At 51.2% G+C, this 26,347-nt stretch overlaps 1 protein-coding gene across 1 annotated transcript in view; it reads right to left on the bottom strand.

Annotated features, from left to right (window-relative positions):
• SYT14 (synaptotagmin 14) overlaps positions 1–22,319 on the bottom strand; it is a 44,909-nt gene extending 22,590 nt beyond the window's left edge. The window contains exons 1-4 of the mRNA XM_049769831.1: positions 22,301–22,319; positions 12,230–12,277; positions 8,707–8,871; positions 876–1,091 (exon numbers count right to left, since the gene is read on the bottom strand). Coding sequence (XP_049625788.1) covers positions 876–1,091; positions 8,707–8,818 — 328 coding nt within the window. The 5' untranslated portion in view covers positions 8,819–8,871; positions 12,230–12,277; positions 22,301–22,319. The remainder of the gene's footprint in view (positions 1–875; positions 1,092–8,706; positions 8,872–12,229; positions 12,278–22,300) is intronic.
• Positions 22,320–26,347: the final 4,028 nt, after the last annotated feature.

Genomic DNA, 26,347 nt, shown 5'->3' with positions numbered 1-26,347 from the left:
GACTGGCAGGAACCAGAGTGGTGGTCACGGGGGTGGGGAAAGCTATCACCCTCAGGGGGAACCAGAGCAAGAACTGAAGGCCAGGATGTCCTGTGACTGGACTCTCCCTTTCTCCGAGGTAACCCCTTTCCGGAGCATCCCAAAAGCTCCCCACGGATCCAAGGGATGATCTCAGTTTCCTGTCCTGATTTACAAACCCACTTTGGAGAGCTCAAAGCTTGGAGAGCTCCAAGCTCAAAGTCGGGAGGTTTCAGGTTATTTTTAACACTGTGTCATGTGTTGAGTCTTAGAACAGCAACAACAATGTTGAAAAAAGCACTGGGCCAACCCCAAAGGACCTGGGTGAAATTCCTAGGAGAGGTGTGGAGGCACCACCTAGCATTTCCAAGGATCAGGGTTTGTTCCCTGGTACCCACTGGCTCCTGAGCATCACCAGGTGTAGCCACTCAATCCAAAAGATACAGCTAAGACAATGCCAGATGACACATCTTTCCCATCTTTTCATAACAAGTCCTCCTGAAGCTGCTCCCAGATGGGAAGGGAGACCTCGGAGCTGCTGATACAGGAAGGGAGACCCTGGGGCTCTCCCCAGACAGGAGGAGACCAATTTACCCTAAAGCAGTTGTGGAGCTCTGAGACACCCTGAGGCAGCTGAGAGGACAGATGCAGAACCTGTCCACAGGTCCCAATGCCATCCCCCAGCTGCACATCCCCAACCCAGCACAGTCCACGATCCTGAATAAATGCAGCCACAGAGAACCATGTGGGACTTTGCTGTGAGGAATTTGGATTTGGGAGAGCCGGGTCTGAGCGGGACAAACTGCATCCATCACAGATCAGGGTCTGAGCATGTCCATAGGCCCAAGTGCGCTCACCTCCATCCATGGACGCCTCGCTGCAATAGCCGTCATATTCAGCCAACAGCGGACTGTATTTCTGCCGTGTTTCCCATGCTGAGCTCTGCAGCCGTGCCTCGCATGCCGGGAGCTGGAAACTCTGGGTCCTGCATACGGCCTCGTGGTACCGGCCCAGTGCCTCATCCTCACTCTCCGAGGACCAGCCATGCTCGTCTTTGTCGAGGTACGAGTTGTCTGTGTGGGGACAAGGACAGCATCAGGCCCAGGATGCGGGATGATGCAAAGCCCTGCAGGGGTTTCTGGGTGGCAGCACATACAGCTGAACACACAGATACACTAGCAGTTGCATACCACACACACACACACACACACACACACACACACACACACAAATGGATTCATTCAGTCATGCCAGCAGAGGCATCACTTAGAAAAACAAAACAGTGTCATTCACAGACCCCAAGTTTTTTTGGGTTCTCGAGTTCTAACAGGAGACTAAGTCGCCCGTCTGACAATCCTGGAATCTCAGGCAAAACCCTGCATGTTTTTTCGCAGATCAGCAGTGGATACGAGAAAATGTCAATAGCACATCAGCTGACCCAAATGATTTGTGTTTCAGGAGATGCATCTGCTCACCACTTTGGCCCAGAATGGCTACACTGATCTGCTTAGGGCTGGGCAGGTTGGTAGTGGACGGAACCACACAGGACCCAGCAGGTCTAGGGAGCCTGTGAGTGAGATGGGCTTCATCTTTGGGCCGTTTCTAGGAAATCAATGATTCTGTTTGTTTTGGGGTTTGGGCCACACCCGGCAACACTCAGGGATTACTCCTCGCTCTGGACTCAGAAATTGCTCCCGGCAGGCTTGGGGGACCATATGGGATTCCAGACTTCAAACCAACATTGGTCCTGGGTCGGCCACTTGCAAGGTAAATGCCCTACCACTGTGCTATCTCTCAGACCCTGGAACTCAATGATTTTGCTTAGAAAATAAGTAATGGGTCTGAAAAAAAAAAAAAAGAAAATAAGTAATGGGTCTGGAGTAATGAGGAGGCCATTTGCCTTGCACGCGGCCAACCTGGGTTCAATCCCTGGCATCCCATATGATCCCCTGAGACTTGCTAGGAGTGATTCCTGAGTACAGAGCCAAGAGTAACCCCACCACCAAGTGTGCCCCCCAAAAGAAATGAGGTGAGAGGGAGCAGAGACTGATGGTCTCTCTCAACAACTCACTGCATATGTGTAATAGAAAAGGGAAGTTGAGGGGCCGGAGAGATAGCATGGAGGTAAGGCATTTGCCTTTCATGCAGAAGGACAGTGGTTCGAATCCCAGCATCCTATATGGTCCTCTGTGCCTGCCAGGGGTGATTTCTGAGCATGAAGCCAGGAGTAACCCCCGAGCGCTGCTGGGTGTAACCCCCTCCCCCCCCAAAAAAAACAAAAAAAATTTGAAAAGGGAAATTGAGATCAATCACTGTCACCAGACCAGATGTAGCCAGATAGTAGGCAGGTGTCCAACACAGTGGTGAGTACTTAATAGGTACATAGATGAATATCCAAGGTGAGTACTTGTAAGTGGTTGGGTAAGTTCTATGTGCTGTAAGCTCAGGGGAAGACAGGCCACATTGTTTCCAAGAAAGGGGTTTGTTCTTGGCACACATTTCACAAACACATGGACATGCAGCCTGTGTTCTAGACACATGCGTTCTGGACACACCAAACTTACCACTTGGCATGTGAAAAAGAAAAAGTGGAATTGCTTAAATTCTACTCAAGTTTTTCTGGAGGTAGGAAAGAAGGAAGGTAGGCAGACAGAGGAGTAGATAAATGACAAGAAGTTGGAGATTATTTTTTTAAAGCATTTGTTATCATTATCCTTACATGGTAAGCACAAGTGGCTCTACATCAGCTATAACTGGGAAGCTCTGGGTGGGGACAGGACACACAGGGAGGCCTCTGGGCCTTCCATGCTTTCTCTCTGGATCCTGCCCTGGGCCTTCAGTGGCCACAGAGTCCATGTACTAGAAACAGATCCCTGGCATGGATAGGAGGTTGCCTGGCAAAACCGGAGGTTGGGAACCTCTGACCCACAGCCTTGACTATGTCCCAAAGGGTAGATGAGCCTCTCGGTGTGTGGAGCCCAGGACCAGTGGAATTTGTGGGAGTGCTCTGCTGGCCAGGAGCTCTCCCCACTTGTGTCTTCCTCATCCATCCCAGAACCCTGATCCACAATATCACAGCATATCCCTGAGGAGGGAAGAGCCAGAAATCATAGTGTTTCTCGGACTTGCTCTGTATGCATTCCCCAGATCAAGGCCAGCACCCTTGCGGTGTGGTCTGACTGAGTAGACCCTGATCTCCTTATTTCCTTTGCTTCTGGTTCTGATCTTTAGGTCAGCCTGACAATGCCCAGGGCTTCTCCAGATTCTGTGCTCAAAGTGCCAAGGATCCAACCCAGGTCTACCATGTGCAAGGCAAGCACTCTTCCTATTGTGCTATGCTCTCTCTCCAACTCCAGCATACTCCTTGTTGTTGTTTTTATTTTTCAGTTTTGGATCACACCGAGCAGTGTTCGGGGGTCTGTCCTGGCTCTGTACTCAGGGCCACTCCTGGAAGTGCTCTGGGAACCATATGGGATGCCAACAATCTAACTCGGTCAGCCACATGCAAGACAAACTCCCTCTCTGCTGTGCTACCTATCCGGCCCTCAGCATACTTACTTCTTTATGTTTTTGGTTTATTTTTGGGGGGGTCACACACAGCAGTGCTCAGGGGTTACTCCTGGCTCTATGCTCAGAAATCAGTACTGGCAGGCTTGGGGAATTATATGGGATGCTGGGATTTGAACCACCGTCCTTCTGCATGCAAGGCAAACAACCCTACCTCCATGCTATCACTCTGGCCCCTCAGCATTTTTTTTGTTCGTTTTTGGGCCACACCCAGCATTGCTCAGGGGTTACTCCTGGCTACCTGCTCAAAAATAGTTCCTGGCAGGCACAGGGGACCATATGGGACACCGGGATTCGAACCAACCACCTTATGTCCTGCATCGGCTGCTTGCAGGGCAAACACCGCTGTGCTATATCTCCGGCCCCCTCAGCATACTTCTTAATGAAGAAAAATGGAAATAAAGTCAAGAACTTTTCATTTTGCAGCTACTTGCAGTGAACAGTCAATGGGTCGTTAACTTAGCATTATCAACTGGATAAAAGACCAACCCACTACTCTACTAACTAATCTTTGGTTCTTTAATGGGGTTATTTGAATTACCCAAACTTCCAACTAGATTCAGCCTACAAAAAATAAATAAATAAAACCACAGAATCTGATCCTCAAAATCTTCAGGAGGAATGTATGCAAATAGACCTGTCTCAAATTTGGGGTCCCTCTAGGTGGGCCTATCCCAACCATCAATGTGTGATAAAGATGATTCTCTAGGGTGATTGGGGGAGCCAGGTAATCCTCTGGCCACTCTGTCCTGGTCTCATGATTTGATTTCATTGTTGGTATTTTATGAGAACAAGAATTTACATGGAAATCCCGTGTGTGCACACAAGCCTATGGCTTTTGTCCTCTGCAATCAGGTGAGTAATGCGTGACCATGACAAAGGATTTGCAGAGGTGGGTGCAGGGAATGGAGCGATGCTGCTCCCCAACCCAAACAGTCACTGACTCACTGTTTTGAGACTGTTACTGATCTTGTAGTTAGAAGCTCAGTGCTGAGCAGGTACCTCCTTCCACACTGAGGAAGTCAGTGGCTTCCACAACAGCTTCCACAGGAGCCACCCCATCCACTATCTGAGCACAGCAGGGAGGCCAGACACACAACAACAGAGCAAGCATCTGGATGCTGCTGCTCCATGACTCAACCACTCTGAGGAAACACAGATCCTTCTCTCTCAACCCTGACTATATGAAGACCGCCACGGCATGGGGACTCAGGTGTGACTGAGAAACATGGAGAAGGTCATGGCCCCGTAGCTCACTAAGTAAACTCCCGCTCAGATGCATCAGCTGCTGAAGGAGATGAGGAGCAGCTGGGTATGAAATTAAGTGGGGCTCAAAAGGCTAATGCAGAAGGACGGTCCTGGCTTTGCATGTGCCTGGCCTGGGTTTGACCCACATAGGTTTGACCACATAGGTGCCACATAGGGGCCCCAAGTAGAGCCAGGTGTGATCCCTGAGCAAAGAGCTGGGGGTGAATCCTGAGCATTAAGCCAAGAGTGAGCCCTGAAAAACATCAAAACTGATCCTGGAGTGCAGAGCCAGGAGTGATCCCTTAGTACCACTGTGGGGGTGGGGGAGAGTTAAAGAGAAGGAGTAAGAAACATTGGGGAACTTTTAGGGCCCGGAGAGATAGCACAGCGGTGTTTGCCTTGCAAGCAGCTGATCCAGGACAAAAGGTGGTTGGTTCGAATCCCGGTGTCCCATATGGTCCCCCGTGCCTGCCAGGAGCTGTTTCTGAGCAGACAGCCAGGAGTAACCCCTGAGCACCGCCGGGTGTGGCCCAAAAACAAAAAAAAAAAAAAAGAAAAGAAAAAAAAGAAACATTGGGGAACTTTTAATTTGGAAATGAAGTGTGACAGCTGGGCTACCAGCTGAACCGCAGGGTCTGATCCAGCCCTTTCCTCTCTGCTCACAGAAGCTCCAAACAAATGCTCCTCAGTCCATGGCCAGAGTGTGAGGTCAGAGAGAAAGGACAGCAGTGGAAACAATGGAGAGAGAAGGCGAGGCTGGGACAGTAAAGGATGGGAGAGGTGTGAGGAGAGCAGAAGGCACGTCCAGAGAGAGGCTGAGACATGTCCAGCTGAGACTAGGCAGGAGCAAGACAGGCTAGAAGGGGGGCTCCTCCCTGGACACCGAGAGGCCAGGGCCTCACCTTCGTCTAGCACTTTCTGGAAACGGCTGCCACCTCTGCTCCGGGCTGGCCCCATCTCAGCAGCCCCGCAGTCACTGAAGTGCTTGATCCACGTCCCTCTGTCCCCTTTAGCTTGTCCTCCGGCATGTCCCTGAGTTCTCAAGGCCGCAGATGGAGCTAGAGATGCACGTCTTCTCAAGGGAGCCTGGGGGTCCCCATGTCTACCTCCTTCAGGGGTGCGTCCCATCCTTCTGGGCCCTGCAGCCTTGGCTGTACTGCCATCAGTGGCTCCGGGAGTGACCCACAGGTCTCCTCTGCAGTGATCACTATCCTGCCCTGCATCCTGCCTGCTAGACCGCCCACCCTTGCTCACACCTGTGTCGTGCTGTGGAGGCCCGGGGGTAATGTGGTCTGCCCCGAGCTTGGATTGTAGGGTGCTGTCAGCCACGGAGCAGTCCAGTCCAGGGGCCTCTGCAGCATCTTCTGCTGAGAACCCCCACTCCTGAGCCTGCAGGTCATTAATCAGGCTTGTCACCCGCTCAGCCACCGAGTCAGTGAAGGCGCCACTAGCCTGGCCCACGGCAGAGCTCAGGCCTTCCACGGCACCTCCAAGACTGTCCACCAGTGAGGACATGGACGGCAGACTCTGCCGAAAGGACCTGAGGAAGGCCATGCGGGTGGCTACTCAGACTGGGAGTTTGACACTGTCTAAATGGGAGACATGCTCTCTCCAAGCTGTCAGGACAGCAAGACTATATCCGCTCCCAGATGCTATAGTCTCTCTCCTAATTCTACACCTGCAAGAAACATGAAAAGGGCGTTGGTTCCTCCAGGGCCTTCTTGCTTCAGGGCTCAGCTAGGCTGGAACCGGCATGAGACTGCCAGCACTAACCCTCCTTGCTTCACATGCTGGCTAGCATCTGCCCAAGAACTTCAGGGAAAAGAATTGTCCATGGGCTGGCAGCTGGATTTACAAAAACAGGGAGCCAGGTAATCCTCTTGCCCCCTCAGGAAATGAGGAAGCCCCCCCTACTCCACCCCAGAGACCACAATGTCTCCAGCAAGAGATTTTTCAGAGACAAAAGAAATATGGTCAGGCCTGGATCAATAGCAGGGGTGGGGTGAGGATGGGGGCTTGGGGTGGTATTTGCTTTGCACACAGCCAACCCAGTTTTGAACTCTGGCATCCCATATGGTCCCCTGAGCCTGCCAGGAGTAATTTCTGAGCACAGAACTAGGAGTAACCCCTGAGCACCAAGGGTATGACTCAAAAACAAACAAACAAAAGAAGAGTTTGGTCACTTTCTCACCCAAACATTTTTGGGAAAACATAAAAAGTTCTTTTATTTGCTTGTTTGGAGTTTTTTCATTTGGGGGAGGAGGTACCTGGGGATCACTCTAGGAAGTATCAGGATGGAGCTCAGTCAACCATATTCCAGGCGAGTGCCTTCCCCCTCTGCTCAATCTGGTCCCAGTAGTTTTGTGTTTTTAAATAAAACACATTTTCTGGCTGGAGAGGTAGTACAGCGGTAGGGCTTTTGCCTTGCATGTAGCCAACCCTGGACAGACTCTGGTTCGAATCTCGGCATCCCATATGGTCCCTTTGCCTGCCAGGAACAATTTCTGAGCGCAGAGACAGGAGTAACCCCTAAGTGCCACTGATGTGACCCCAAAACAAACAAATAAATAAAACACATTATATCAACATATTACAGGATGATTGCTTGTTTTTTTTTGTTTGTTTTTCGGGTCACATCCATTTGATGCTCAGGGGTTATTCTTGGCTAAGCACTCAGAAATTGCCCCTGGCTTGGGGGGACCATATGGGACGCTGGGGGATGGAACCTCTGTCCTTCCTTGGCTAGCGCTTGCAAGGCAGACACCTTACCTCTAGCGCCACCTCGCCGGCCCCATGCTTGCTTTTTTTTTTTTTATCAAAAATTAATTCATGGATGGGGCCGGAGAGATAGCATGGAGGTAAGGTGTTTGCCTTTCATGCAGAAGGTCATTGGTTCGAATCCCAGCATCCCATATGGTCCCCCAAGCCTGCCAGGAGCAATTTCTGAGCATAGAGCCAGGAGTAACTCCTGAGTACTGCTGGGTGCGACACACACACAAAAAAAATTAATTCATGAAAAATATTTGTATTTAATCCCCAGTACCCATTCCCCTCTCTAAATTTTTCTCAATTTTCTGAGTTTTAATTTCTGACAAGGTAAATGGCCCAACAAAGGCTCATTGGTACCCCAGATTATGAGAAAGAGTAAAGGGGCATTAGACATAGGACATAGATTCTGGGGGGCTGGCAAAGGGCTGCAAAGTCACCTCCTTTGAATCTAGTGTCCCAGCAGCCAGAAAGATTGTACATCAGGCAACAAATCTGGGGTAGATCCTCAACACCCCATATGGTCCTCCTCCCCCAACACCACCAGGAGTGAGTCCTGAGCATAGAGTCAGGAGTAGCCCCTGAGTATCACTGGGTACTTTAGTGGTCTAAGGTCAAAAACAGAAATAAAGAATACCAAGGCCGGAAGACCAGAAGTCACAGGAGACAGAGCCAGCCAGTGGGGGAGTTCCTTAGCCCCGTGAGCATAAAGTTGGTCCAGCTCTGCCCCAGACCTCTCGCAGTGCCCCTAAGCTCCTGCACCTCCACTCTCCAGAACCTCGCCCCACTTTTGAGGTGTCAACAGTGATTGGTCAAGTAGGTGCCATGACAGCAGAACCAAAAACCCTCTGGCAATATTGCAGGACCCCCTCCCCCCGACAGAGGGTGCTCTGGCCAGATCCAGGTGTCCTGTTCAGACCAGGCCTGTAACCTGAGTGTCTTGGGAAATGCCTTCCCTGAATGATCCGAATCAGCAGGAAGAGGATCAAGGTCGGGGTACTGGGCCCATAAGGATGGGGTCAAAGGCCCTGGGCCCATATAGATGGTGGTCAGGATCGCTGGCGCCAGTCTGGGACAGGGGCAATAGACTCGGACATGGGTACTCACACTGTGTGTCCTGGGAGCCGCGCCGGGTGACACAGCCCGAGCCCGCCTCTGGGAAGCCGCCCACGTTGTCCGTGCAGAATTTCCTATTGATGTAGACGAAGAGCAGCAGCATGAAGACAATAAAGGCGCCCACAGCTGACAGCACCGCCACCGCCTCCGGTGACACTGAGGGAAAGGGCACAGGGCACAGCCATGAGCCACTGCACAGGCCCTAGCCATAAGCCATCAGACTCTTCATTCCACAATCCTCACCATCCCTGGCCATTCCTCGGCAAGTCAGGGAGTAGCTTGTCTCCTCCAGCTGTGCCCGCTTCTTTCTCTCCATTTCTGGGACACAGCACAGAAGAGAGCTAAGGGCCAAGTCCAGAGCATGAACAGTGTTTCTGGAGGTGGGACAGGTCCCTTTGTGTCCAGTGACTGGATGACACGGTGAGGATGGGGTATCTGTTCATATCCCCTGGAGCTCCCTCAGACTCTGCTTCCTGATGACCCCCAGTACTGCTTGAGTAAGTGAGCACAGTCAAGAGTGAGCCCTGAGGGCCAAGCAGCCGATCCAGGACCAAAGGTGGTTGGTTCGAATCCAGGTGTCCCATGTGGTCCCCCGTGCCTGCCAGGAGCTATTTCTGAGCAGACAGCCAGGAGTAACCCCTGAGCACTGCTGGGTGTGGCCCAAAAACCAAAAAAAAAAAAAAAAAAGAGCACAAAGCCAGAAGTAAGGAAGTCCCTGAGCCCTATCAGGTATGGTCCAAAACCCTGCCCCCAAAATATATGTAATAATTATGTGTAATTATGCTATGCTATACATAAAAGCCATAAAAATAATGGAGATAATGGGGCCGGAGCAGTGGTGCAACAGTAATGCCTTTACCTTGCATGCAGCTGATCTAAGACGGAAAGCAGTTCGATCCCCTGGCATCCCATATGGTCCCCTGAGCCAGGAGTGATTTCTAAGCTCAGAGTCAGGAGTAACCCCTGAGTGTCACCGGGTGTGACCCCCCAAAAATAATGAAGATATTTATTATTAATCCAGTAAGTATTCCACCACTAACTTGTGCAATAACATAAATAAAATGTATCTGACCAAAACATCTATTATGAATAATATATTCTACAGAACTGCTCTGTCCATCTTTTTGAGAAGCAAAACCAACAAGAAAAACTTTTAAAAATGTTTCTTAAAAGTCTTTTTTAGAAGAAGAATCAAAAGAAAACTTACAGTCTGCATCTGAGTGGGGCTGGGCGGCGATGCTGTCTACCCTCAGACCAGTCCTTTAATAATTCATCTCCTCAGGGACAGGATGAGAAGTGAACTCACCACACTGGGGCCTCCCTTCCACCCTCTATTTTATTTTTTACTTTTGGACAACACCCGGTGATGCTTAGGGGTTACCCCTGGCTATGCGCTCAGAAATCGCTCCTGGCTTGGAGGACCATATGGGATGCCAGGGATCAAACCACAGCCAGTCCTGGGTCAGCTGCATGCAAGGAAACGGCCTACTCCTGTGCCATCTCTCCAGCCCTCCACCCTCTATTTTTAAAGTCCACTTGGGCATTTTTCTGAGACTCTAACCAAAAAGTCCCGCCCCACATACACTCCTTGTCTCACTTTGTCTCACTTTGTCTTCCATTCAGGTCTGACCTGCCCAGCACATTTTCAGGGAACTATGGGGGAGGGGGACAGTAGAGCATTCTGGGAGCCATTCTGTCTCCCTTCAAGACATCTCAGTTACTTCCACAAATAAAAAGGTCCTGAAATTTTCATGTGGAGATAAATGATGCAGGACCAGGAAGGCTGCGTGCCCGAGGACAGGATGGCTTTAGTCAGAGACGTTGGGAAAGAGAATCCAGAGGAAAAGCTGGAGTGGACATTCTCTGAGAGAAGGCACAGGTGGGAGTGGTAGTGGTGGTACACGTGATGTGGCCAGATCTTCAAGATCAAATGCAACAGGAGGAAAAGGTCCCAGGGGAGGGAGCAAAAGGTCTGATGTCACAGGGACATCCCCTGGAGCCAGAACTAAAGGCAGCGTTCAAGGATCCCACGCTCATATTCTGAGGACAGTCTGGGGCACCTTTCCAGCTCCAAACTGGCACATCCTGTCCCCAGTCCCAACCTCGACCCCCACAGGAGCCCTGGAAATCCCCATTAGAGGGGGAATCCTCCATTCTCCTGCCATCCACCCTCTTGCCTTTGCCCCCTGGCAGTGTGTCCCATTCCAGCACCAGGGGGACCCATTCTCACTGAGCGGACCCCCTCTCCACCAAGCGGATTCCCCCTCCCCACCAATGCTCCTGGTCTCCTTCCCCACAGATGTCACCAGCAAAGCTCCTTTGAATAAAAAGAGTCCTCTGATTGCTGGAGAGAATGTAACTGCTCTGGGTCATTCTGGGGCCCTCCTCCCCTGAGCACACTGGCATCGCCCACTTGGGGAAATATAAATAAGTGAGAACCAACCCTTGGACTTTAAAGCCCAGGGTCTAATTTAATCTACGCGGAAACAGTGTAAGCGATTTACATGCAGAGTTTTCTACCAGCCACTAGATGGCGCCACGAGCTGACAGTTAACTCCACAGTGTCCAAATCACCTGTTCTTGGCTCAGAAAAAGTCTCAAATGACAAGTGCCAACTTGAAGTCAATAGGAACAGAAGGCTCCTTTGGAATAATCTCCAAAGAAAGTTCCAGCACTGCCTAGTGAGACCCTAAGTACCAAAAGAGAGGAAAAATGCAGGAAGCTTGGGGGGCCTCGGCACCCACACCTGGTGCCAGAGCAGGGGCTATGGAGGAGAGACTAGAAGACCCAGACTGCCACTTCCCACCTTGAGTCACCAGAACATGGGTGGGGGACCCCTCAGTACCCAGGGCCCTCAAAAATTTCCAGGCCCAGCCTGAGACACTAGCACTGTCAGGTGGGACCAGAGGCCCCATCCCAGCACTTCAAGGCCTCGTCAGTCAAGTCTTCAGACCTGAGTTTTGAATATCTGGTCCAGCCAGCATGTGGCTATGCACTGACCATCCTAGCCCCTCAGGACTCACCTTCCCATCCTGAGGGGCCCACTATCTGTCATGGGGGCCAGCAGGGGTTCAGAGGGGACTGGCCCCTGCCTGTGTCAGACCCTGGAGAAAGGAGAGTCTAGGGGCACCAGCATTGTTCCCCACATCCAGGAAAATACCCAGGACACCAGGCACTCTGTAGACAGAGCTTTGAGGGTGTTGGGGCAGAGCAGACAGATCCTGACTTCGACCAATCAGGTAAGAGCAGCAGCTTGCTACTATCCAGGCCCACCTGAAAACCCTCCACCTACCAGCCCCGCAGGGCCATCCTGATCACAAACCCAGCCCCTCCACCCCATCACAAACACCCTCACACCATCATACATCCCACACACCATCCCACACCCATCACACACACTTATCACACCCCCACACACCCCAATTATACACACCACACACCATCACACACACCATCACAAACCCTACACACATACCTTCACACACACACACCCTCTAGCTGCCATGCCCCTCACCTTTTCGGATGCAGACGAGCTCGTGCACGCCGCAGGCTCTCTCTCCACCTGTGGGGCAAGCACAGGAGACTAAGAAGGGGCCTGGTCACATCCCTGCGCCCTCCCTCTGGAAATGCCTGAAGCCACACCAGTACCATATCAGACATGGCCTGGCCTTGGGCCGCAGGAAGTACTTCCACAGTTCTCCGGCCTCTCAGGCACTTGGAGAAGGAGGTCGGGTCTAAACCCAGTTCTATATCCACTAGGATGACCAAGATGGGGCTCGGCCAGGGCTGGCTCTGCAAAGAGGACCACCAAGGGCACTTTAGCACAAGAGAAATACAACCATTCGCCTGCCTGCCCGACAGTCTGCTCTGGGCACCTGGGACCCTAATGACTAATATGCTTAAACTTTGCCTGAAATAAGTATATTAAATAGATCAATGATCTCAGCTCATGGAATCTATTATGAACAGTTTGTTTTTGCTTTTCTTTTTCATGATTTTGGGGCTATATTCAGCCCTACTCAGAGCTAACTCCTAGTTCTGCCTGCCCTCAGTAGCTCTCCTGGAGGTGCTTAGGGACCATATGAGGTTATGGGGATCAAATTAGGGTAGGTGGAGTGCAATAAAATGGCTCTTATCAACAATTATTGTTAAAAACCATAAATGGAGTTGGGAGAGAACCCAGGGGTTAGGGCACAGACCTGGTTGCATGCTCCTGAACCAAGTTCAATTTCAGGCACCACTTAGTCTCACAAGCCTCCCCCAAAGTGTGGCCCTGGTGGTTCCCAGCAATGTGAAGGTGGCCTGGGGATCCCCAGCACTATAGGGCCTGAGCAGCATACTAGGGCCCTTGCACTGGAGATCTGGGGCTGGAGACACGGGTTCATACCCAGCACCTCGTTTGAGTTGCTGAGTATCACCAGGAATGACCCTGAGCAATGAATTAGGGGTGAAGGGAAGGAAGGAAAATGGAAGGAAGGAAGGAATGTAGGAAGAAAGGAAGGGAGGGAGGGAGGAAGGAAGGAAGAAAGGAAAGAAGGAAGGAAGAAGAAAGGAGGTAAGGAAGAAGAAAAGGAACAAATAAAGGAAAGAGGGGAAGAAGGAAGGAAGGGAGAGAAAGAGAACTAAAGAAAAAGAGAAGAAAGCAAAAAAACAAGGAAAAGAAACAAGGAAAGGACACAGTTTTGGATGTTTCTTCTAAGGAAGTAGGTCGTGTGGGGAGCAGGGAAAGCTCTAGAAAGAGCGTCTCCACAGGAAGTAGGTTAGATGAGGGTTTCACAGGCTTCAGCCTGCATCCCAGGGGTTGCCTCAGAAAACTCAGTAGCAAGATGGAGCTCGAGGACGGCTGCAAGGAACCCGAAACTCTCTGGGAATGATCCACACAGACCTCAAAGAGTTGGTCACAGCCCACTCAAAACCCGCAGGGCCCAGGAGCTAAGAAGAATCAGGGTTAGCAGTAGAGCTGACACAGGCCACACCAGCTCTTCCCAGTGGAACATTCGTCCCTGTGCTTGACTCAGGCCCTTCTCTTATCTGTGGCTGAAACCAGAATCTCCCTCTCCTTCCCTATGCCAAGTGTAAACTAGCTGAAGAACTGGTCACATCCACAGACCTCACAAGGCTCAGTGTCCAGCACCAACTTCTCCCCAAAGTGCAGACAGGGTAAGAATACAAAACTCTAATTTTCCTTTGCTTTTCTCTGTTTTGATTCTGGGGCTACATCCAGCGATGCTGAGGACTGACTATTGGCTTTGTGCTTGGTATCATGCCTGGTGGGGTCCAGGACCTCTATGTGGAGGTGGGAATGGAACCTGGGCTGACCCAAGTGCCTGAACCCTTGAACCTCTTCCCAGTCCCTACTTCTTCCTTTCTTTTTTTTTTTTTTTTTTTTGAGCAATATGGAATAATACCAGGGTCTCACAAGGACTCCACTATTGGGGCCAGAGAGATAGCATGAAGGTAGGGCATTTGCCTTTCATGCAGAAGGATGGTGGTTCCAATCCCAGCATCCCATATGGTTCCCCAAGCCTTCCAGGAGCGATTTCTGAGCCTAGAGCCAGGAGTAACCCCTGAGTGCCGCTGGGTGTGATCCAAAAAAACGGGAAAAAAGGAAAGAACTCCACTATTTTTTGTTTGTTTTTGTTTTGGGGCTACACCCATGGGTTACTCCGTGCATTGCACTCAGAAATCACTCCTGGGTGCCCTAGCAATAGCACAGTGGGTAGGGCACTTACCTCACCTGCAGCTGACCCAGGTTCGATTCCCAGCATCCCATATGGTTCCACAAACCTACCAGGAGTATATATGAGTGCAGAGATAGGAATAACCCCTAAGCACCACCAGTGTAGCCTCCCACAAAAAAAGAAAATCAGTCCTGGCAGGCTCGGGGAACCATATGGAGTACTAAATCAAACCTGAGTTGGCTATGTGCAAGGTAAATGCCCTCCCTGCTGTGCTATTGCTATGGCCCCAAGAACTCCCACTTGAAGAATTCAGTTGCTAGAAGCTCAGAAATGAAAAGCATCACCAAACTGTCACTGATGTTTAAATGGAGACTGACTGATAGGTGCCCATGCCCAGGTCCACCAGAGGGAGAAGCTCACAGTGGGATTCCAGCCAGAGACTTGCTTCTAGTCTTGGTTCCCCTACAGCCCAACTGTTTCATTGTTGTTGTTTTTTTTTAATAATTTATTTATTTAAGCACCATAGTTACGAACATGCTTGTAATTGGGTTTCACTGGCTGTTTCATTCTTTTTTATTTTAACTTTATTTATTTTTGGGCCACACCCGACAGTGCTCAGGGGTCAATCCTGGGCTCTGCACTCAGATATCAGTCCTGACAAGCTCGGGAGACCATATGGGATGCCAGGAATCAAACCGGGTTCCTCTGGGGTCAGCCACATGCAAGGCAAACACCCCACCGCTATGCTATCTCTCACCCCTGGCTGTTTCATTCATTCTTTTTTTTTTTCTTGGTTTTCAGGCTACATCCGTTTGATGCTCAGGGGTTACTCCTGGCTAAGTGCTCAGAAATTGCCCTTGGCTTGGGGGTACCATATGGGACGCCGGGGGATCGAACCGCGGTCCTTCTTCGGCTAGTGCTTGCAAGGTAGACACCTTACCTCTAGCGCCACCTCGCTGGCCCCTGTTTCATTTCATTCATTCTTACAACAACTATGAAACTGTTTACTAATCCATAAATAGTTGATTTATGTAAAGGTGAATTTCCCAAGACAATGACTATGGATTTATTGTTAAAACTATAAACACGGGCCTGGAGAGAAACACAGCAGCGTTTGCCTTGCAAGTAGCCGATCCAGGACCAAAGGTGGTTGGTTCGAATCCCGGTGTCCCATATGGTCCCCGAGCCTGCCAGGAGCTATTTCTGAGCAGACAGCCAGGAGTAACCCCTGAGCACCACCGGTGTGGCCCAAAAACAAAACAAAACAAAAAAAAAACACCCAAAACTATGAACACAATTATGTGTATATTCTTGTGACAGGTGATCTCAGGTGGTTATTAAAATAACCCTCTCAGAACTGCAAATATGGGATTTACCACTCTCACAGCTGACCCGGTAGCTCATATGGACCCCCCAAGCACTGGAAAAAATAATTCCTGAGTGTAGAGTGAAGAAAAACCCCTGAGCACCACCGGGTGTCACCCAAAAACCAAAGGAAAAAAAGCTCATCAATATGATGCTCCAGAAGCAGCCAGTTAAACAGTGGCAAAGGAGGGCTGTTTAGAGGCCTGCGGGGTGGCACTAGAGGTAAGGTGTCTGCCTTGCAAGCACTAGCCAAGGAAGGACTGCGGTTCAATCCCCCGGTGTCCCATATGGTCCCCCCAAGCCAGGGGCAATTTCTGAGCACTTAGCCAGGAGTAACCTCTGAAAATCAAACAGGTGTGGCCCAAAAAACAAAAAACAAAACAAAACAAAAAAGGAGGGCTGTTTGAGGCTAAACATTGGACTTAAAGGAAACTCTTTTTGTTTGAGCTGCACTGAATCATTTAAACAACAAACCCACATTATCTCATTAGTAAGCGAAGAAGACTGAAGCCAATCCAACTTTCGTGAAAATGTGCTATGCTCAGTGACTCAGACATTATTCTGAATATCAATGTTAATGAAAACCTAAAATTGTGAAAATAAGGACTATTCTAAATATGCATAAGGAGTCTCAGGCTTGCTTTCAAATCAATTCTAATAACAGCTTGTGTGAAATCCCTGTTTCTTCTTTCCAAAAAGAAAAAAGTAAATGAAGGGTTTCCATTGGTTGTGTTCAATGACGATGTCCTGCCCGTGTGAACTCAGAGCAGAGATCATTCAGAGGAGGAAGCTGTTTGCCTTCTTCCTCCTTCTTTTTCTTCTTGACCTTCTCTTTTTCCTTCCTTTTCTCCTTCACTGCCTGCTTATTCATATTCGTTTTTGTCTTCCTTCTCCTCTTTCTCCTCCTCTCTCTCCTTTTATTCTTCACCTTCCCTTCCTTTCTCCTTTATCTTCTTCCTTCTCCTTCTCTTCCTCCTCCTTCTCCTCATTGTCCTAAATTTTGTGTCTGTCTAGCACTGGGCATCATAGGAAATGCTCTCCTGCAGAGTGACATGCTGCTAAGCTGCTGCATTATCTTCACATGGACTCTTTCTTAGCAGATGCCAATTAGCTTGGGTGTGGGTGTGGGAGACCAAATCAGATTGGGGCATCACATCTCCGAGGCACCCTACTAAGCACACATAGCCCCCAGTCTTTATAGGCAGAGCTAGTGACCTATGAACTGCGACCTTGGCCTCCTCCAGGGGACGCTTCTAAGGCAGAGAAGCTGTCTTGGTGCTCCCTGCCTTTCTCCAGCATTGCTGGGTGAGTCACAAGGAGAACCTGAGTCAATGCCAGAGACTGAACCAAGCATTAAGGAGCTGATGGGGTCAGAACCCAGAGCCCAGGGCGGGAGAGGTAACACAGTAGTAGGGCATTTGCCTTGCAAGCAGCTAATCCAGGAAGGACAGTGGTTTGAATCTCAGCATTTCATATGGTCACCCATGCCTGCCAGGAGCAATTTCTGAGCACAGAGCACCAGGAGTAACTCCTGAGCGCTGCCTGGTGTGACCCAAAAACCAAAATAAAAAAAGAACCGCCTCCCCAAAAAAGAACCCAGAACCCGAAGGTGAGAAGCCAGAAAACAAATGTAGATATGTTTTGTGTGTGTGTGTGTGTGTGTGTGTGTGTGCGCGCGCGCGTGTTTGTTTGGGTTTTTTTTTTGGGGGGGGTCACATCTGGCAGTACTTGGGTTACTCCTGACTCTACACTCAGAAATCACTCCTGGCAGGCTCAGGGGACCATATGGGATGCTGGGATTCGAACCACTGTCCTTCTGCATGCAAGGCAAACACCCTACCTCCATACTATCTCTCTGGCTCTAGATATGTTTGTTTTTGTTTGCTTGTTTATTTGTTTTGGGGCCACACCTGGGTTACTCCTGGCTCTGCTCTCAAAAATCATTCCTGGCAGCCTTGGGGGACCATATGGGATGCCGGGAATCAAACTCGGATCTTTCCTGGGTTGGCTGCATACAAGGCAAATGCCCTACTGCTATGCTATTTCTCCGGCCCAAAATGTGGATCTGAACAAGAGGCAAGAGCCCCAGCTAGGCTGCCAGGGCATGCGACATTCCAACCCCCATCCATCCCATCCCTTCTCTTCATGTGGCCACCAGGCCCTCTAGGGGAGACGGGCCCTGGAGACAGTGGAACCAGCTGTGTGTGGCTTCAGTCGCCCTCCACATGCCTTAGGAAACTCAGATTCCACCTTAAAGTCAATATCCCCACATCTATCAGGTTAAATCTCTGTGGAAACATGTGGCAAACTAACTCTAAGGCATGTAGTAAATCAAAGCACAAACTCTGTAGGCCAGAGAGATAGAAAAGCAGGGAGGGGCCGGAGCGATAGCACAGCGGTAAGGCATTTGCCTTAGATGCAGAAGAAGGTGTTTGAAATCCCGGCATCCCATATAGTCCCCTGAACCTTTCAGGAGCGATTTCTGAGCATAGAGCCAGAAGTAACCCCTGAGCACTGCCAGGTGTGACCCAAAAACAAAAACAAAAAAGGCAGGGAGGGCATTCGCCTTGCACATGAACAAGCCAATTTGATCTCACCGAGCCTTGCGAGGAGTGATCTCTGAGCACAGAACCAGGAGAGAGCCCTGAACACAGCCAGGAATGGCCAGAAAACAAACAAAAAAGCACAAATTGACACCCAGGCTTTTCTGATCTATTCTGCCTTTAAGTTAAAGTCTGATCTATCCTGCTTTGCAGTTAATGTCTAATCTATCCTGCCTTTGCTGCTAAATTTGATCTATCTTGACTTTACAGTTCAAGTCTGATCACTCCTGCCTCTGTGGTTAAAGTACAAACTTTACCCTTTAGGACCATGTTCAAGTCTGTGATGCAGGTGAAGGTGGGAGTTCATCCCAGCATTTCCTGCAGTTCTTAGGAGAGGCAAGAAAAGGCCAATGGGACCTCAGAAGGTCACAGACCCACTTGAGCCTGAGGATCAAAGAATCTGGAGATGCATTTGACAAGGGCAAGCAGCAGCCTGGAAAGGAAGTCAAACTTGGCAAGAACAGAACTTTCCAGGAAATAAAACAGTCTCAGCAGTACAAGAGACCCAGGATCAGCCCCAGAACAGGCTGTGGTATGGATTAGCAGGACCTGAACCAACAGGAAGAAGAAGGCAGTAGGTGCAAATGAGACTACCAGGCTGCTTTGCCACCATCTAGAGACAGCACTCGGGCGTGGGAAAACTTGCCCACTCCCTAGCTCCTGTGTAAAAACAGTACTCAAGGAAACTCAGTGAACCTGCAGGTCACATATTGTGACTTTTAACTTGATGCTCCAGAAGCAGATCTGAGATTCTCAGGCAAAGAGAAGCGAGTTCAGGGCATGGCTTATGAGACCTGTCTGAGTCACAGCATGAGACACAGCAGAAAAGCCACACTTCCTATGTGAGTTCCAGAAAGTAGTGCCCTGAGCACAGGAATAACAAGTTCCAGAGTGACCTAAGAGCTCAAACCTCAGCTATTACCCTCTAGAAAACCCCAGTTGCATCAGGGAGATCCATTCACAGACATGGGATGACAGAAGGAACCATGTGTGGTTAAAAAGCCAAAGAACAAGTTCAGAATGGAGACATGACTACAGAAGGCCAGGCATTAGTGAGAGGTCAGAGGGACGGACCTCGGTGAGCCCCAATCATGGGCATCCCACCACAGCTGCTTGAGAAGGTTGTTGTTCTGCCCAATAAAGGAGTGAGTTGGGGCTGGAGCCATAGTACAGTGGGGTGGGGTGCTTGCCTTGCACACAGTTGTCATGGTTCAATCCCTGGCATCCCATATGGTTCCCTAAGCCAGGGGTAATTCCTGATCTCAGAGCCAGGAATAACCTCCAAATATCACCAGGTGTGGTCTCCCAAAAAGAAGAAGAATAAGAAGAATAAAAGAGGATTGCAGAGTGATAGCACAGTGGGGAGGGCATTTCTCCGAGCCCCACCAGGTGTAATTCCTGAGCACTGCAGGGTATGGATAGGAAGGAAGGAAGGAAGAAAGGAAGGAAGGAAGGAAGGAAGGAAGGAAGGAAGGAAGGAAGGAAGGAAGGAAGGAGTCTTCCCAGTGCCCAGTGGTGCTATGGTAGCTCAAAATGTACCCCGCCCTCCATCTGTCTGACCCAGCGAGAATGTCGATCGCAGGGCCCACCTGTGGCCTCAGAGAGTTTCTTTTTTTTTTTTTTTTTTTTTTGGTTTTTGGGTCACACCCGGCAGTGCTCATGGGTTTTTCCTGGCTCCATGCTCAGAAATTGCTCCTGGCAGGCACAGGGGACCATATGGGGCGCCGGGATTCGAACCGATGACCTCCTGCATGAAAGGCAAACGCCTTACCTCCATGCTATCTCTCCGGCCCTGAGAGTTTCTTTATTTTTTTTTTTTTTTTTGGTTTTTGGGCCACACCCATTTGACGCTTAGGGGTTACTCCTGGCTATGCGCTCAGAAATTGCCCCTGGCTTGGGGGGACTATATGGGACACCAGGGGATCGAACCGCGGTCCGTCCTATGCTAGCGCTTGCAAGGCAGACACCTTACCTCTAGCGCCACCTTCCCGGCCCCCTCAGAGAGTTTCTTTTTCTTTTTTTTTTTTTTGGTTTTTGGGCCACACCCTGTGAGGCTCAGGGGTTACTCCTGGCTATGCGCTCAGAAGTTGCTCCTGGCTTCTTGGGGGACCATATGGGACGCCGGGGGATCGAACCGCGGTCCGTCCTAGGCTAGCGCAGGCAAGGCAGGCACCTTACCTCCAGCGCCACCGCCCGGCCCCCCTCAGAGAGTTTCTAACCCATGGAGACCTGTGACCCGAGCCTGAGCGCAAGGGACCCACTGTTAAGTCAATGGGAAAAGGGTATGAAGGTAGATGAGAAGATTCCAGACAGTGGTTGGGAGTTGGGAGGCATGGCAGTCAGGGGAGTACTCATGGCCAGCCCATTCTCCTCCCAAGAAGTCCCTAGAAATGGTCCAGAGTGCTAGCATAGCAGATACTTGTGGCTGACCCGGGTTAGATCCCCAGCATCCGCTATGGTCCCCTGAGCCTACCAGGAACTATTTTTGAGCACAGAGCCAGGAGTAAGCCCTGAACACCCCGAGCACCAACTAAAAGAAGTCCCCAGAAGTTTTGGCACTACACCCTGTTGACAGGACTAGGTTCTGGGATACAACAGGCTCCACGTGTGCCAACCCATCCAGAGCTGGCAGCTCCCAGACGAAAATGCACACTGCTCGGACCAACAGAAAAGATGTGGGTATTTTGGGGGCATGACCTGCTCAGGGGCTGCCTTCAAGACATGGAAGGAAGAGGCTGGGTCACTGAGCACTGGTTCTTGCTTTCAGCCTAGGGCTGTGGGCATGGCTCGAAGGGCTGAGCCCATACCAAGCCCCAAGTTTGGCCACCAGAGCCATGTGACTTCTCTGAGCACTGTGGAACCGAACAGTATCCTTAGCCCTCACAGGGAACCATCTAGCCCACTGGGGTCCCAGAAGTAAGGCTGCCAGAAATTGCAGGAGACACAGAATACTAACCTTAAGATCAAAAGAGCACATGGGGAGAGCACGTTCCTGTGCAGATTGGACCATAGTTTTATTCCTTGGGACTTCATAATGTTCCCCAAACCAGCCAGGAGTGATTACTAAGTGCAGAGCCAGGAGTCAGACCTAGCACCAGTAGGTGTGGCCCAAAATAAAACAAACACAAACTTGAGAGACAGTTTTGGGCCTGGGTGGGAGGTGTTCCAGGCCAGAGGGTGTGTGAAAAACGTTTATTCTCAGGAGACAAGACCCAGACACCATCGGATACTCGCGGGAACAGTAAGGTCCAAATACCCCACAGAGGGGAGACCTTATTTAAAGGGTCACCTAAATAAGGGAGGAGGGTCTTTGAAAGTTCCATCCGAGCAGGCGCACACCTGAAGTTCAGGCTCAGGATGACTTAGCGCTAAGCACCCGGCGCATAGCGATCCTGGACAAAGTGCGTTCCCGCCTGGGCTGAGTCTCAGATAGGGGTGGGGCGCGTGGGGCGCAGGCGGGAGGACCCTGGCTCTCCTACGCGCCCCCCAACACACAACACGCACCAGAGAGGGCTCTGTGCAACCTTCTCCTGCTTACTGGGACACCCCTGGATAGGAGCACCGGGCTTGTCCCCGCACTCGGTGCTCCCAGAAGTTCTGGGTTCGGTTCCCTCCCTGCCGACGCCATGGTTCCTTTTGGGGTGCAGGTGCTTGCGCTCCTCTGGCGGAGCAAGGGCAGGGCCGCTGCGTGCGGCACGAACCACTTGCGGAGGGAGGGCAGCGCCCTGGCCCCAATTCAGGCCTCCTGCGCCAGGCAAAGCAGCAAAGCGCAGAGCAGGGCCCGGAGGCCGCAATCAGCAAGTGCGGGAAGGGAGGACAGATTGTGAAGGGGCCCCCCCCGAAGCGCCCCAAGACAGGCCACGGGCCTGCGAGACCCGTGCGGGGAGCGAAGGTCCGTGGCCTCCTCCCGCACCCGAGTCCACCGCCGCCACCTACCTTCGATCGCCTTGATGCGCTCGCCATGGGCCGTGCGAGCGATGCGGGGGGCGCCGAGCGCCGGGGACGCGGCCGCACGCGGGGGCCGGGGGTTGGGGGGGCCTCGGACCTGGGCCGGGGGTGCGGGGAGGGCGGGGCGCGGCGCGGCGGCAGCGGTGGGAGCGCGCGCGGGGCCGCGGAACCTTTCCCGGCGCGCACGTAACCGTGCGTCCCCGCCGCGCCGCGCCCGCCGCTCCGCGGGGACTCGAACTCGGCGGCGCGCGGGGATCCGGGGGGATCCGGGGGGGGCGCGGCAACCGAGCGCGGGACGGGCCCGGGCTCTGGGTTGGCCCGTGGCGGCCACTTCAGGACCATGGACAGTGCCACTCCCCGGCCCAGCCTGTGGTGCAACCGTTTGTTGATTTGGCCCCTGGTGGGTCTGGGCTGAGCTGGATGGCGGGTGGGGGCGAAGGAAGAAGCCCCCCCAGGACGCCACGTGCCTCCTACCCCATTTCCCCCTTGCACGAGCGCACATGCGCGCATTTGCACAAACATGCACACACAAGCACTCACAGGCTGGGGCTGAAGGTATGGCTCCAAATGCTGAGCCCACCACACCAAGCCCTGGATTTGGTCACCAGAACTCTCACTTGCACACACAGGGCACATATATACGCACTCACATAATGCATATGCATTTATACACGCACACACATGCATGCACATACACTAACACTTGTTCTTCTAGGCCCAGACTAACTTCTGGTAGTTACCACCGTCCTGTGCTGTTACTTTTGTCTACACTAGACAAACACCTCTCTTGGAGAGGGCCTCGCAAGGCAGTTTTTTTTTTGGGGGGCGGGGGAGTGGTCCATACCTGATGGCGCTCAGGCGCTATTCCTAGCTTTGCACTCAGAAAGTACTCTTGGCAGGCTCAGGGGAACCATACGGGATACCAGGGATTGAACCTGGGTTGGACCCATGCAAGGGAAATGCCCTACCCACTTTCTATAGCTCACGCCTTATTGCAAGGCAGTTTAGACCTGACTTGAGGAACTTGTCAGTGGTGGGTGTGCAGGATCTGCATGCAGGCTTCTGGGCACTAGATTACCGTGAGTATAAGCTGAAATATCTGGCCTCACCCTGCCTGGATCCATCCATCCAGCCGGGACACCAGAGAACAGAACCTGGTTCTTCCTGGGAGACAAGCAAAGCCAGATGGCCTGGAAAGTGAGTCTGCAACCTGGAAGGGGATGAAGAAGACCCACACACAGAGAAGAGGCCTCTGTACCTGAAAACCCCATTCCCAGTGTTCATCTCACAGATTGCCTATTTGTTGGTTTCTGGGCCATACCTGGCATGGTCCTGGTGGTAGTTGGTGACACACCGCAAGAGATCAAACCCCACATGCATAATAGGTGCCCACCTGGCATGTTACCTTGGGCCTTTCTTTCTTCCACGGAACACAATGTCACAGAAAGTCACAATATGGCCCTTTCCCCAAGGAGAGACTCTGCTTGCCACTAGTGCCATGAGGGGAGAAAGTGAGGTTTGGGGACCATGGTGCCAGGTAGTGGCTCTGTCTCCACTGGGCTGCTTGTAGCATACAGACCTGCTGTGCACTGATATTCACTTTCCTGGTCCCTCACACGACAGCTCCTGAGTCACATGGAGATACCTCTGAAAATGACCTTGCAAGCGCTAGCCTAGGATGGACTGCAGTTTGATTTCCCGGCATCCCATATGGTCATACCCGGTGATGCTCAGAGGTTACTCCTGGCTATGCGCTCAGAAATCGCTCCTGGTTTGGGGGACCATATGGGATGCTGGGATTCGAACCACTGTCCTGCATGCAAGGCAAACGCCCTATCTCCATGCTATCTCTCTGGCCCCGAGAACACAGAATATTGAAGTTTCTGGGATGAAGCATAGCACAATGGGTAGGGCATTTTGCCTTGCACGTGGCAGACCCAGGTTCAATTCTGGCCTCCATATGGCACCCCCAAATCTCCAGGAGTGACTTGAGTTCAGACCCAGGAGTAACCCCTGAGCACTGGCAGGTGTGGGTAAAAAAAAAAAAAAAAAAAAAAATTGGAGTATTTTTCTTGGTGTATACTCCTGTCTCAGTGCTCAAGGGTCCAGGCAGTGCCATGGATGGGCCGGCATTTCTGTAGATGAGAAACCTCTTTCAGGAGGCAGGGGACCTGGGTCCTCTGCTGAGCTCATCCCCTCCTTACCATCCCATCTATGCCACTCTGGATTCTACGCCCACGCCACAAAAATAAAATCAAATAAATCCATAAACCAGTAGTGCAGTTTACTGTACAAAGGTGCATATTAGATTTCATTTCTTTGGTTTGCTTTTGGGGCCAATACCCAGTGGTACTCAGGCAGTGCTGGGGGGTGGAAGGTGGGGATCCTGTGCAGTGCCAGGGATCAAACCCAGCCAAGTACACAGGAAGCACCTTAGTCTCGATGTCTCTGGTTTGGGGCCAGAGAAAAGCACAAAGGTTCCAAGTGCTTCCAGGTGCCTGAGACTCTGGCCTCATTAATTGTTTTTAAAAACCACCACAACTCGGGCCCCAGAGATAGCACAGCGGCGTTTGCCTTGCAAGCAGCCTATCCGGACCAAAAGGTTGTTGGTTTGAATCCCGGTGTCCCATATGGTCCCCTGTGCCCTGCCAGGAGCTATTTCTGAGCAGACAGCCAGGAGTAATCCCTGAGCACTGCCAGGTTGTGGCCCAAAAAAACAAAAAAAAAAAAAAAAAAAAAAAAAAAAAACCACACACTCGATCATCTCATAAAAGTGCTGCTTAAAGAGAACTCAGGACTTCTGGAGTGTCACGTAAGTTGGGAACCAAGCTCAGGCATCAGATGTAGGATGTGGGTCACACTCATCTGGCTTTGTCCCAATAATCAAACTCTACCGACTAACCTGTGCTTTGAAACACAAATGCAGTGACAGTGAATCATCTTATGGTCTTAAAAGACCAAACGCTGCACTTGGATGGAAAACTCCTCATGGCTTCCTCCAGGACCTCAGCCTGAAGTTCAGTCAAGACTATGGTCTCTCTGCAGAATGTCCCTTCTTTACTAATTGAGGGGCTGGAGCGATAGCACAGTGGGTAGGGCGGTTTGCTTTCTATGCAGCCAATCTGAAACTGGCCCGGGTTAGATCCCCAGCATCCCATATGGTCCCCCAAGCCTGCCAGGAATGATTTCTGAGTGTAGAGCTAGGAGTAACTCAAGTGCCGCCAGGTATGGCCCACCCCACTCCCCCAAAAATCCCCCAAAACTTAATTGAATATTGGTTCTAAACTGCAAGAAAGAATTTGAATTTTTTGGAATTAGGACATGCTCAGGGGCTACTCCCAGCTCTATACTCAGGAATTACTACTGGCAGGCTGACGCAGTTCAGGTGAACAAGATCAGGACTGGGCAGCTCATCCTGTGCCACAGTCCCCAGCTGCCAAACTACCCTGGGCAGGAATGAGCAGACTCTAAGGCAGGGCAGACTTAACCACAGGGGGTCATGCACCATGGAGGTAACACATGGAGGAGTCAGGCTGTGGGTCACGCGTTGTGGAGGGGCTGAGCTGTGGGTAATGCACTGGGAAGGAGCCAAACCATGGGTCACGCACAGTGGAGGAGCAGGAATGTGAAGCAGACAGGGGACAGGAGATGCCTAGGGGTGGCTAGGGTCCATGGTCACACACAGGCAGAGAGAAATAGTTTGTAGAGATTTACTCAGACTGTTTCCCATGTGCACTACCCATCATCCCTGGGGACAGCATGGCTCTCAACACAGGGACTCAGGCTCTGATAACTGATTGGGCTATGGCCAAAGCTGGCCCTGTCAAGAGTTACACCCAGACTCAGAATTAGGAATGCTGGTGTGATTGGGGCTGGAGTGATAATATAGCAGTAGCACATTTGCCTTGCATGCGGCCAACCCAGGATAATACTAGGTTCAATCCTCTGCATCCCATATGGTCCCCTGAGCCTGGCAGGAGCGATAAAAACCAAAAAAACTAAAACAAAAACAAAAACAAAAATGACTGCTGGTGC

The sequence above is a fragment of the Suncus etruscus genome, chromosome 3, assembly GCF_024139225.1.
Source record: "Suncus etruscus isolate mSunEtr1 chromosome 3, mSunEtr1.pri.cur, whole genome shotgun sequence".
NCBI classification, from domain to species: Eukaryota; Metazoa; Chordata; class Mammalia; order Eulipotyphla; family Soricidae; genus Suncus; species Suncus etruscus.
Note: the sequence above shows the minus strand (reverse complement) of the source record. Positions and strands in the feature narration are given on the sequence as shown.